At 50.7% G+C, this 13,822-nt stretch overlaps 1 protein-coding gene across 1 annotated transcript in view; it reads right to left on the bottom strand.

Annotated features, from left to right (window-relative positions):
- The window catches only part of SYT6 (synaptotagmin VI), a gene marked incomplete at its 3' end in the record, with an annotated part of 29,239 nt that extends 16,374 nt beyond the window's left edge, over nt 1-12,865 (bottom strand). The window contains exon 1 of the mRNA XM_010014238.1: nt 12,712-12,865. Coding sequence (XP_010012540.1) covers nt 12,712-12,865 — 154 coding nt within the window. The remainder of the gene's footprint in view (nt 1-12,711) is intronic.
- Between the last annotated feature and the right edge of the window lie 957 nt (nt 12,866-13,822).

The raw sequence follows: 13,822 nt of genomic DNA on the forward strand, positions 1-13,822 counted from the left end.
GCAACCTGCTCTAGTGGAAGGTGTCCCTGCCCGTGGCAGGGGTTGGAGCTGGATGAGCTTTAAGGTCCCTTCCATATAAACCATTCCATGATTCTGTGATCCTACCAAGAGCAAATGAGCATCTTCCCTGTGAGAGGTGCTTACTGGTGAGTTTCCCAGTGGCCAATGGAAATCTCAGCTTCAGGGAGAACTCGGGGTTTGTTCCCACCAGGTTTCTTTCAGCTGAAAAAGCAGCTCCCACTATTCTGAGCTATGACTTGGAGCTTGTCATTTCTTGCCACAGCAAATGCTCGTGGAAGAGCAGTGACAGGAGATGGCAGAGCCCAGAGGCAGGAGTGGCAGAGGCGTACCTTAACTCCCTGGCACTGGCTGCGCAACTGGTTTTCCGGTGTGTGCATCAACCCTTGCTCATGCCACATCAGGGGACATTTCCAGGCTTCTCTGCCCAGTTTTTGCTACATTTTCCTATTGCAACAGTGCTTGTGAGAACGTTGTTCTATTTCTGTAGGTCTTTGTAGAGAGCATGCATTCAAATGATGGATTACTGCAAGAGTTGTTGCTGGAGCATAAGACGGGCAGCTCTGGGGCTACAAAAGACCACGTGAGACACCCACTAACTGCTGATCTAATTTTCTCCCGGTTGAGGAACATCAGCAATGGAAGCCTGATTAGCTGATGGCTGCAAATTGGCCATGAGAAACTGTGGTGGATCTCAGCTGCCTGAGGCAGGGGCAGAGGCGAGCGCAGGACAACAGCAGGGGGAAAGGAAGAGGTTCCCATTAAACCCTGGCTTTATTTAGCAGCATCATTCCGTGCTGAAGCTTTCCAGAGGAAGGAGCAGGGATTAGACGGAGCAGAAACCGAATGTTAAACCAATGCAGCAGCACCACCACTAGAACACGAACCACAGCAAAGCAAGGGGTCTGCCCCTTTGGGAACGCAGCTTGGAACAAGCTCTGCAAGGCACCACGGAGCAGCAGCAAACACAGCACCTTGCAACAGCAATTCTGAGCAGGAAATCTGCTGTCTGATCCACCGTGAAGGGCTGCACTGGATGCGAGGTGAGCTGCAGTGCAGCAGCGTGCAGGGCTCAGCCAGCTCCTTCTCCTCTCCCCGGGCGTGCCACGGCCATGGGAATGGTGACAGAGCAAATCACAGCACCGAGTCACAGACTGGTTTGGGCTGGGAAGGACCTTAAGATCATCCAGTTCCAACCTCCTGCCATGGAACAGGGACACCTTCCACTAGACCACCTTGCCCAGGGCTCTGTTCAACCTGGCCTCGAACACTGCCAGGGATGGGGCAGCCACAGCTCCTCTGGGCACCCTGTGCCAGCACCTCAGCACCCTCACAGGGAAGAGCTTCTGCCTCAGAGCTCATCTCAGTCTCCCCTCTGGCAGGTTCAATCCCTCCCCCCCCCCCAACCCTGGGGCACTTTACAGTATCTCTAGGTGGAGGCAAGCAGTGTTTCCAGCTGCTTTTTGCTGCGGGGCATGCCCAAATCTTGTTTTGTTACTCTAAGTAATTCCACAGAAGACAGAGCAATGCCAGTGAACGGAAAACAACGTGGAAGCAGGAAGAGTTTGCACCGATTGCTTTACACTGTCTCACTCGCTTCATCACAGGTAGCTCAAAGGCAAACTCCCCTCTCACACCAGCAGAGGGGTGGGAATCCTCGGGAGACGAAAGCTGCAGATGTCCTGAGAGGGGACAGAGTCTCTGAAATATCCCTGTGGAATCTCTGCCAACTCAGCCTTCCCCTTGCACAAAGCTAAAAGGAGATTTACCCCAGTCCCACACTTCCTCCATGCTTGGACACAGAGTCTTGTACTATCAGCTCCCACCAGCTTCCTCCTGGCAGCGTGGGCTCTGCAGGAACCCAGACAGAGCCTCCTCATCTCCTGTGCACAGCCAGCTATGCGATGGGTGATAGGCATGGAGAGACAGGGACGCTCACGCTGGTTATGCCAAAGTTTCAGTTAGCATAAAACTTCTTAAACATTAATTTGCTGCTACCACGGGGTTCCTGCCATGCAGGAGCTCATTGGAATGCAAACTATAAGCTTCAAAGGAAAGGATGAATCAGAAGCTATTTTGAGAGTAATTATATAAGATGATAAAATTCAAACCATCTCATTATTGCACGTTAAGGATGAAGACAACCTGCTTCACGAGGACACCTTGCAGGGATCCTCCTATGTTTCGAGCATCTATGAGCTATGGACCAAGCACAAGCAGCAACCTCACAATTTCCATCCAGACGAAACTTCCTGCGTAAGCAATGCGAGAGCTTTCTTCACTAGTCACTGTAATTCTTTAGGGAATGAGATTCTTACACCTGGGAGAATAAATAGAACATAAGACATGGAACACTTGGTGGGAAGTTTTGTACCTTTAGCAGTTTTGTCACTTGCTGTCCTGGAATCCCTGTGCAAAGTCCACTTCAAATTATAAATAAGGAGAAAACATATGAATAATAAATTTGCACATGGAATAAAGTGACTGTTGCAGCAACTCCAGCCAGAGCCACAAGGAGCAGCTTGGGTGTGGGTGCAGCAGGAAACCTCAGTTTCCCCATGGTGCGATGGAGACTGTGGCAGCTCATTGCTGCAGGACAGGGCCATGGGACAGGCCCCCGCACTGTGCCCTGCCTGCAAGCAGCACAGGGAGTGGGTTTTATTCCTGCCTACGTATCCAGGCTGCAGCTGAAGCTCCTGCTGTGTCCTGGCTCGGAGGAAGCGGGCGCAGGCGGGAGGGCTGCGAGCTGCGTGCTCCCACGGGGAGGGCACTGTCCTTGCTGCACCTCAGCCCCTCGGTAGGGACCCTCACACCTGATGGGCTGGGAGAGCTGGTGAGACAAATACATTAAACAGGGAGGAGGTGGGGAAATCGAGGCTATCATCCCCTTTGCTGCCCGGCCGTTTCAGCTTGGTGCTTCCACCACCCAGGGAACAGACAGTAACTGCACTCAGACACACAGAGGGAGATGCACCAGTTCTGCAGGCTGAGGTTAGAAGAGCAGAAGAAAAGCTGAACAGAGTAAGTCAGAGGGAAACATTAAAGGTGATTTTCAAGTGCGGAGCCAGCAATGAGGTGATTGACACACGGGTACTTATAGATCATTGAAAAGCTAGATGCATACACATGGAAATGCGCAGTACACCGAACAAAGGAATGCAGTGGAAGAGGAGACCTCAGGAACCTGGAACTACTTGTGCTTTGCTCACTGGAACAGAATGGAGAAAGCAAAAGTAAAACCAAAATCAAAGGATCATGAAGACCTGACAAGCAAAAGACTTCTGCATGGAGGAGAAGCCCCCACGCTATCAGGTGCTGGACAGCCAAAACGCAATACCGTGAGACCTTACCAAAAGCTCAGCAAAATCTCTGCTAAGCAATAATAGCAAATAGGTGTGAGAGAGGGATTGCTGCAGGAACTGCTGAATTCCCGTGGGAAGACAGGCTCACTTCTTTGCACATTTAGACATTTGACAATCACAATGTGAAGCAGGTTGGAAAAGTCTTTAGTCCGCAGCCAGCTGCAGCTCAGAGCATGGTGCCAGGTAGAACGGGCTGTACATCGCGCACACTGGACGTGCAGAGTGCAGGGCTATGGATGGCTCACTGACCACCACAAGTCAGACACTCCTGTGCTGACATCCTTTTCCTCGTCTATGTAGTTAGAGACAGGCCAAACAAGAGTTCTGTCCAGCCACAGGGCTTTACGCATTTAGAGCCGTCTTGAACAGAGGAAAGAAAACCAGACTTTTGAGCTTAGAAAACAACAGCCTGTTCCTTTCCCTTAGTCACCTTCCTTCAGACTGAAGGTGATGGGTTAGCTCAGTGAAAGCCCACATAAGCTGAATGTCTTTAAAACCCAGATCAAACCGTGGCTGAAAAGGATTAGAATCAGAAAAGAAATCTCAAATCTGGGTGGGAAGATCCAGCCAGAAGGTATTAAAACACCAAGGTCAGTGCTGGAGACATTTAACTTGCCACCTACCACCTTGGCTGTGGGGCCTTTAGGATAACGACAGGCCCCAGTCACACTTGCTGTGCAGAGCAAGTCACTGTAACATCTGGAAGAGCTCTTTGCAAAGGGGTGTCAGCACAGCTGGCAGAGCCCCTCTGCCTCCTCCTCGTGTCTCTGCATGGCAAGGGACCCAAGCCCAGCGCGGCTGCGGAGGATGCCCAGGGACAAAAGGCAGAGGAGGTCCCCAATGCCATGAGTCCCTGGGGCTGAGGTGCTGCCGATGGACAATCCTTAGCCCATCCTCAGCCTGGGACTTGGAGAGGAAACTCCCTTCTTCCACTATTGCCTTGCTCACGAGTGACTACAGGCTTCGTATACAACACTGCGAGACCTGTACCAATATCCAGAGAAAATAATACACATTGCACTGGCCATGCCCCAGTAGAAGAGCTCGAATGGAGGATTCTGATGGAAGGCTTCTGAAGACCAAATGTGCCGGTATTCAGTGGTTATCGACCCTCCAGGCTGCATCAGGCACATTTTGTTACCCAGACTCTTGCAGGCAGAAGGGAACTGGGAGCTGTCAGCAATGCAGCATTTCTGTTATCAAAAGTGGCAAAAAACCAAAGAAAAAGACAATGTTCCAAAGCAAAGGAAATATTCCCCAGGGATATGGGTCACTTTGTGTCTTAATCAGCTGCTCTCTAGAGTGTTATAAATGAGCTAGTAAGAGCTGTCATTGCTTTATGCCTAACTGATGGCAACCTAATGAACTATTATAAGCCACACTACATACAATTATAGTACATAGCTGTGTGCTAATCCCATGACATTTTAGCACAATATGCTGGAGCAACATCTGTAAACGACTCGGCAGCCATTGAACGCACACAGTGTCCCTGGGCTGAGGCTAAACTGAGCATCATCTTCCTGCCATGATGTGACCACAAACACGCAGGAGCTGAGCCGAGCCCTGAGGATGTGCCATGGAAGCCTGCATGGGGGGGAAGTCTCTATCCAGAGCTGCTGACGCTGAGCAGAGCTGGACAGAAAGCACAGCACCAGGACACATCTGGGAAGCAGAAATACAGCTGTGGCTCACGATGCGATGCAAACAAAACAAGCCAAAGCTTTTGGCTGTGACTCTGTTTCCCTTAAGTGACCACAGAGCCTGGACCTTAAAACTTCCCTTCAAAACCTCGGCCAAAGCTGTGAGCGCTGTGAGGCCCCAGAGCCCAGGGGCAGCAGCAGCACTTCAGCGGTGGCTGCGCCGTTGCTGCCGCTCTCTGCCCTTCACTTCCCACAGTGAGGTTCAGTTCTGGGGAGCAGCTTCACTGTGACTCTCTCCTTGACTCCACCTTGGTTCCAAACCCACCCTCAGATAAGGTTGCCCTGAAGAGATCTCATGATAAACGAAGCCTGGGCGGGAGCAGAGTGAGGGTCTCTGCCCATCCCCACCTGCAGCCACTGACCCTCATTCCAGCACAGGCACTGGGCAGCCTCCAGCCCCGTAGCCCGAAAAGGCTCAGCCTGGGGAGGGCAGAAGGCCCCACGTGTGGGACAAGGTGGCTCAGAAAGCTTTCCACAGGGTTTCCTTCGGCTGAGTGACCCCTGCCCATGGACACGGCGCCTCTCCAGTGCAAGGGGGCTCCTCGGCCATAGCAAACCATGCCGGAGGAGCTCTACTGCCCTGAAGAAACTCATCCAGACCCAGTACGACCACATAAGCCCATGTCATGCCCTGTTTCTCTCCCTCGCTTGCCATGCTGAGACTACCTGGCACACAAAGGACAGTCTGATCTGCACGGCAAAACAGCGCTGGCTTGTTTGAAGCAGGATACAGAGCAGCTGAGAAGGATCCTCAGCCACCAACCAACCTGCATGGGGCCAGCTGCTTGGTGCAGAGACCCCGCACTAAAATGCAGCAGTTATGGAAAGAGCATTTCTTTGTTCAAGTCCTGCTGAATGATCAGGGAACTTCCTCCCTGAATGGCTCTGCTCCTGTCATTAGCTGCTGATGCTGCTTCCATTACCTTCTAACAAAGAGAGATCTTTAACCCCTGAAATGTACTACTCAGCAGCCACGCAGGAGGCTGGAGTGCCTGATCCTACAGATCAATTCAATAGATTCCAGTACATTCCAGGATCCTTTCTCCCTTTCCCAATGACCCTTATCACTCCGTACTGTGCAGCTCAGAATCCTTTTAGCGTGAACAGCTGAACCAGAGACCAGATCCAGAACTGAGCTCAAATAACTTGGAGCAAATGCTCACAGATGTCCAAGAGATGAAGTACTGCACACGGGAAGAACCTATTTAAGGAGGTGCTCGCTGTACTCACCTAACACTGATTTCTTACACGAGCACATGCAGCAGTTACAAACATGCATAGAAAAACAGAGTAATAAATTACCAAAGACACTGATGTGCTAGAATTATTATTCCATGGAAGCAAATAGTCTAGGGCTGTCTGGCTTAATGATGGTTCTGAAAGGGCTTGTATGAACTGAGCTTCTGACATCCTGCCTTTAGTCTTTACTGCACAGTTTGTCAAACACTAACCTGCTACAGCATAACCGGCTGAACTAAACATAAAGACAGCCTCAATCAGTATCTGCAGGTTCACTGTGGACTGGTTCACCTGCAGGATAACTTTCTTGCTTTCCCACTGGCATGGAAAACACACAGTTAATGTATAGTGACTCCAAAGATCCCTTCTCTGTCCCTCCAGGATGCCATTTTGCAGTATATAAGTATAATTAAAGGCAATGCGTGGCAGAGGTACAAATCACATCTCTCGCAAACAACTGCCAACGTGTCTGTTGTGTTAGTGAGTCCACTGGCTTGAAACAACAAGGGCTGTTACAGACAAGCTTCCTGATTTCACAATATACAGAGAGGAAGGAAGAAGATATATTAGCATCTTTGACAAAGAAATAACAAACATTAAAGCTAGAAAAAGCTGCCTAACCAACAAGAGATGGAAACCTGGGGTCCTAAGGAATGAATATGCGATTGCACCTAGAAATGAGAACAGTAAGAAGCAAACCAGGCAAGATAAACAAGGATAGCTGAAACTCCAGTTAAATGAATACATGTATCAGACATGAGACCCAGTTCTAGTTCTGCTTTTCTCTCTGAGCAATGACTGCACACATGTGAGGCTCTATGACTGTCAGTGGATGCCTGGTACGTGCAGCAGGCAGCACTTCAGCAAGCAAAGATGTCAAGCAACAAACACCTGCAAACACAAAACGCCAGCTTCTTAGAGTCATCCCACAAAATAACGGGGAAGATCAGAGTCAGGCTGTGCCCTGGTTTGAACCAGCTCCAAGCACATGCTGCCTTTCAGTGAAACGCAGGGAGAATACTAAAAGCAGAAGAAAATGTTTCACCGGCAAAGCCCGAAACCGCTGAAGCCAAATGTTTGTGGAGGAAAAGAGGCTCTGAATGATGAAAAAAAGGCAAAAAACGAGCAAAGTAACTCCAGACTTACCCCCGAGGTGTCTGCTCCTCAGCTCGGTCCCTGGTCACTGTCCTCAGCCTGCTCACATACTCAATTAACACCAGCAGCAATCTGGCTGCCTGTTTCTATGGAGTTTTAGATGCTGATCCCTGACTATGCATGAGGCTACTGCAGCTGCAATGGAACAGGCTTCGAGGTCCGCAAAAATCCCTCCAAACATCATCAGCCTCCCTGTTCTACTTCAGGAATGAATCAACCAACAGCAATTAGGCAGATGCAGACCTGAATCTATGCAGAGAGGTCCTCACAGAGCTCCTAAACACACACAGCTCCAGAGGTGCGTTTTATTTACCAGGACCATCACAGTGCATAGCCAGAGGCAGCTGTAGAGTCACAGATCCACACACAGTACATAAGCAGAGACACATGCTCACAGGCAGCCTATAAAATCCATTTTCCCTTCATTTACACTGCTGGTTTTAACCTTATTTTAATACAGTTTTGCAAACCTTCCTCTGGTAGCAAGGTTTGAACCTGACACCTTCAGGATCAGAGCCCAGACCTGCTTTACTCGAGCTAAAGAGCCACTCTTCTGTGCACAGCTCTGGCTGCCTCTTCCCTGCTGCTGGACCAGACCCTTGCAGAGAAAAGCAAGATCCATTTTGCAAGTGCATCACTCCGTGATAAGGAACATCTTTGCCCCAGGGTGCTTACCCCTGACGTGCCTGGCCTCTGGAAACACAAGTTTCAGTGCTAAATAGCTTTCCCCAGGTGGCTTTAAACACGTTTACTGTTGTATCAGATTAAAATACACTTGCTTCAGCAAAGTGTGTTCTCACAGCTGGGTAAGTAAATGCAGGGTTTGCCCGTATTTCACAGTAGTGACTCTAGGCATCCCACATGAGTGAATGGGCACGGCATCAGGTTCCCATTAAACTATCTATCAAGGGATGAGTTTTACCCAAGAAAACTGCTCCAGAAGCAATTTCACCATAGAAAGGTGATCTTTCTGCAGCAACATTCCCCCAGTGACTAAACCCCTCTATTGCAGTACGAATTCACCCCTCTTTCTGCCTGCAGCAAGAGCACTCACGTACTTGTGGGTTTACCATTTAGCCGTGTTTCCGAAGCGCCGGGAGGGCGCTCAGCGCGGTACGAGATGTACTCCCTGCATCACAGAGTTTAAAAAGAACAGTTCACACAAAGGGCAAAACACTAAATATGCTCAGAACTACGGCAAGATTCGAGCTGACACAGGGTGGTTGGAAACAGGCACCAGCGAAAGGTCTCTTCTGCTTTTGCTGTCCTTTTTTGTGCTCTCGCTTCAGCTTTTTTAACCTGCACTAGGAAAGCACTAGAGCATCTTGCCGGGGTGAAGCAGCGCATGAGGAAGGGTTTGGGGAGGGTACACAAACTGTGCTGAGACCAACAGGGATTGCTGTGCACACAGTCCTGTGCTGGGTAAAAACTGCGACGCTGCTGCACAGCATCCATTGTATCCTATGCTTACGCTATGGGGCAGTGAAGCTTTTAGCGCATGGATACACTGAGGCAAGAAACCCCAATTTATGTCATAAAGTCACAGCACAGTAGAACTCAAACCGAGGGGGTTGCTCCTGGATGTGCTCTGATCCTGGTGTAAATTCCCTCCTGTGCTGATGCAGCATCCTTTAAATCAGCAAGCAGCACAAGCCACAGGCTCCAGTCACACTCCACCAGCTCTGCATGTTCAGACTGATCATTTAGTCTTTAAATCTCCCTGTGGACTCAAGCTCCCATCTCTGTACCATCCCCTGCTTGGCACGACCTACCAGGACTGGCTGGCAGCCTCTGTCCACAGCCAGATCCACAGGGAGTAGGACCTGGCTCAGGCCGACACTGGAATGAGTCGGTAACACAGTTCAGACCAAACCGAGTGACAACGTGAGCGTGCAGAGAAGCACACAGCACACTTTGTGATGGCGAGAGCTGCAGCTGGTACCCAAGGATGCTGGAGGATGGAGCTGAGCTGCCTGCAGCAAGGACCCTGGGCAAGAGCAGTCAGGGGAGAGCTCGCTCCACCACAGGAGCTCGTACTGAGCTCATGGGAGCAGCATTTGGCTCCCTGTTTCCCAAAGATCCTGGAACCTGTTGGTCTCCAACAAGCAGCTCCGCTCCCATGGGCAGAGGGACGGGGTAGCAGGGGGGCTGGCTGTGCCCAGTGCAGTGACCCCGTGGGAGCCCGCCATGGGGTCCCCTCCATGGGGTCCCCTCCATTGGCAGCCAAGTACTTTGCACTTCAGTGGGGCTTGTCCGCAGTCTCTCTCAGCTGTACCCCAGAGCACCCCCTGCACCTCCAGGGCAGAGCAGGGATGTATCCATTTACTCAAGGCACATCTCCACAGTGGTAACTGCTGTCCCTATGTTACAGGCGTTTTCACTGTCTACAGCTTATTCCTGTGTACTAAGTCACTCTCAGAGCATCGCTGCACAACAGCTGAGGACTGGCAGGGAAGAGAGCTATCAGATGGAGGGAGCTACGGGGGAGGATTTCAGATAGGCACAACAAAAGGATGCTGCATCTTGCTCGATCTCAGGGCCCACAGCCAAGAGATCAGTTCTATTCCTGGCACCGCCACGGGCCAAACTGCAGGCAAAGCTCACCCTTGCATCCCCCTGACGCAGCGAGACCAAAACCTTCCTTATCCCAACACCTGATTGTTCTGACATACTTCGCTCCCGGATTACCCGCCGGCAGCAGCCTGCAGTGCTCCTTTGTGGATGTACAGAAACGTATGGCTTACTGGAGGAATGCTGCAGCTCTATTTCTCTTGTTGACTTTAACTAGGAGAATCATCTATTGCATAACCCGAAGCACAGAGAGTCGAGGAGCAGCCGCTTTATACACGGCAGCACTTTCCACATTCAGCCCAAGATGGTTTTAAGAGAAACAATCACTCCGTAAAACAAAACTCTGACATATTCTGATTTAAACTGCTCAGTAACATTTTTATATTCACAGATTTTTTCCACTTTCAGGTGCAGTTCAAGGCTAATGATACCTGGTTCGCTTCTTCCCTCTCCACAGCATCCCCAGAACATATTGTTCTCCATTAATACATGAAATAACAGAAAAAACCAAACTACCTCAGAGGGTCTAACAGCAAGCAGAGCTGGGCAGAGGCAGCCCTGGCTCCCAGCTTTGGCAGCACTAGAGTGCTTCTGTCTGCCTGCTCACAGACGACGTGAACTTCATTGGGATACTCGACAAGCCAAGCTGATTCAGCCATTAGCTAATAGGAGGAGGTAACAAACTGAGAGGAGCCATTGACTTCACATGAGGATGATGACAAATAGGGCCAATTCTACTCCAGCTTTGGTTGCCAAGGCTGTGCTGTCCAGCACGGGCACCAGGACTCGTGCTGGTATCATACCCTGTCTCAAAGCTGTATCACTGCTCATCTCCACACCGCCTCACTTTTTATTTGCACATCTTCATGAGGACGGACTTGCTGGATCTGAACATAGGACTTCACCAACCGACTTGCTTAACACAAGTCTTCAATGTAAAATGGACAAAGCACGACTGGCAGATAATGAAGTAAACCTCCAGACACTGGTGGAAAAGGTCTCTGGGCACCGTAACTGTTACATCAGTTAACTCTTACTGCAAACGGATTTGTTTCCCTTGCTGCAGCAGGTTTATACCCAGGCATTTGAGAAGTATTAGTACCCATCGAGCCCAAGCGGAGTCCTCAGTGCTGTCTAGACATAAGAATGGGCCCAGTCACGCAGAGCAGAGACAACAGTAATAGCTGATAACGCACGTGGTGCAGGCAGCCAGCCCAGCATGACTTGCCCAGGGTGCTGGGCAAGAGGCTGACACCTAAGCCAAGAGACAAAGGTTTGAGATGTTAAAGGCAGATGATGATGTGATCACAACCTGAAAATGAGGTCCTGAGCAGGCTGCAGGGATAAAGACAAACCCGTCAGAGCAGAGCAGGCAGAACAAGAGCAGTACAGTCAGAACAGGTTCAGTTTGGTACCGAAGTACAAATTGACAAAGCAATGCAGTGAGTTATTTGCAATAAGCAGCTGCATTGGATGCAGTGCAGAAGGACGGTACCAGCAGTGGTAAGAGGCCTTTAGGACAAGCAGGAGTAAAGCAAAGTCATTGTAAATTGACAATGAAGTCACAAGCAGAGTGGGATGCAAAAGGAAGGTGTTCAGCTGTTCACACTGGCAAAACAGTGCTGGAAGCACCACCGCAAGCAAAGAGATGGCAGCAGCCCAGCAAAAGCAGAGAGGTGCCGGTGTGCTCTGGGTGCCACTCACACCCCGGAGTGAGACATGGGCAGAGAGGGGCAGGAGAAACGAAAGCAAGATGCCACGGAAAGCCTTGGGCAGAGATTGATGGGCTCCTGTGCTGCCCCAGGGCTCTGCACAGGGCTCCTCGGAAGGAGGGAAGAAAAGCGATGTTGTGAAATCAGGCTGGGTTGGTGGATCACTACCTACAGAAACCTTAAGTAAAGCCCTCGATGAAGATGTTCCAGTGCACAAACAACTTACATGTCACCAGTAACACTAAAAAACATGGGCTTTTGCTCTTTGCTCCTCAGCCCTGGGCTGTGAGCTCCCCACCAACGTCTTCTGAAGTTACAGCAGGAGACAACCTCTCTGGAACAACAAGCTGAGAGCAGGAGTGTACAGAACATGAACTGCTTCACAATAGGGAAATGCCCCTTTGCTCTCAGAGTCACCTCTGACGTGCCAGCGTGTCTCCCTGGCTCTACAGGCTGACGATGAACAACCTCAGGCAGTTCTTAGGGCAAGTCAAACAAACACATGAAAGTACATTAAGATCCTTTACCGGTGAACAAAAATCACTGCAAGTCCCTCCTTTTCTCAAACTGGGACAATCAGTTGCTGTCCTCTCAGTTACTTAAATAGGCTTTTTACTACTTTTTGGCTTATGCAGGACAGGAGTGTCTGGGTTTTACACATAAGGAGCTTTCACAGCAACTTATCACACGAACCACCTCCTCAGCAGCACCTCACGCCCCTCTGTGCACCATCCCCATTCAGCGACCCCATCAGCCATCCCCACCAGGCTCCACTGCTCCTCATCAACAGGTGAGGCAGCTCTTGCACCCCAAACTTCACATGGAACATGTGTAAAGGTAACAACCCCCCAGGCCTTGCGAACATCCCCCTCCCCTTGCAGGGTCCTCCTGCCTTCCTCCAGCTGGCAGCAGCCGCAGCGCAGCTCGAGCCCAAGGACCAGTGTACTGTACCTGGCTCGGAGATGATCAGGCTCTGGTCGGAAGGCAGCAGGAGGAATTCCCTGCAAGTGTCCAGGTCCAAGCTAGGCAGGCTTTTCTTCTGGCACAGCTCGGTGACAATGCGGATCGCCTTCTGACAGCGGCTGTCATCCTTGGTGCCACTCATCTCCCCACCGCATCCTCCGCTCTCTCCCTCTGCTGTCCAAGAAAGTCGAACTAGGTGAAGAGGGGTTTATTTGTACTGACACACACGATTCACACCGGCTCCAGCCTCTGGCTTGGCAGCACCCTGAGGGACACCCAGTGCCAGGCAGCGCTCCAGCTCCACCAGCCTCCTCAGCATTCAGCCCAGGGATGTCTGCTCAGCCTCCACACACCACCGCTCACTGCGGTCCTGCCAGTGCTCCTGATGCCTTATTGCCTCTGAGATCAGATCTGGTTACTGCCAAGGCGTGTTCCAGGCAGAGAACCTCCTACCACATCCACTCGGTGCCCTCCGAACTACGGTGTTAAAGCTGCAGCCCAGACAAATCTAGTTTAACCCTTTCGCTGCTGCCCCGTGTCTGTTCCTCAGGTGCAGTCTCACAGCCCAGCCCCGGAGCAGTTTTGCAAGCACGGTGAAAGCTGCAGTCTCCCGGTTGAGCACAGCACATCATCAGACAAGAGAGACAAGATGCTCCCACCAACACTGCGCAAACTACTTACAACTGCCAAAGGCAACAGAAGAAAAGCAGCAGGTTTTATCGACTTGTTTGTACTGGTCCTAACACAAGAGGCTACAGATGCAGCAGAGATTGAGAACACCATCGAATTTCGTAATTACACACCTTTTAGTGTCATTTCCTGCAGTATTTGTTAATTCCTGTTGCAATTTAGCAGACTGGTCATGGCACACGACAGAGCTGTGGTTCGGAACAGAGGATCTGGATGACAGGCATGGGAGAAGCAGCAATTGTGTAACAGGCAATTAAAGCCATGTACAGCACAATGACTTCTTGCAGCTCTTGGAGCACAGAAGCCAGCACAGATACAATGAGCAGACTGGAGAGCCAGGGCTAAAGCTCCACAGGTCCCTCGTCCCCTCATTCCAACTGAGCGTGTTCGGATTCGCACCACTGTGGTT

This window comes from Nestor notabilis, unplaced genomic scaffold, assembly GCF_000696875.1.
Source record: "Nestor notabilis isolate BGI_N333 unplaced genomic scaffold, ASM69687v1 scaffold6675, whole genome shotgun sequence".
Lineage (NCBI taxonomy): Eukaryota > Metazoa > Chordata > Aves > Psittaciformes > Psittacidae > Nestor > Nestor notabilis.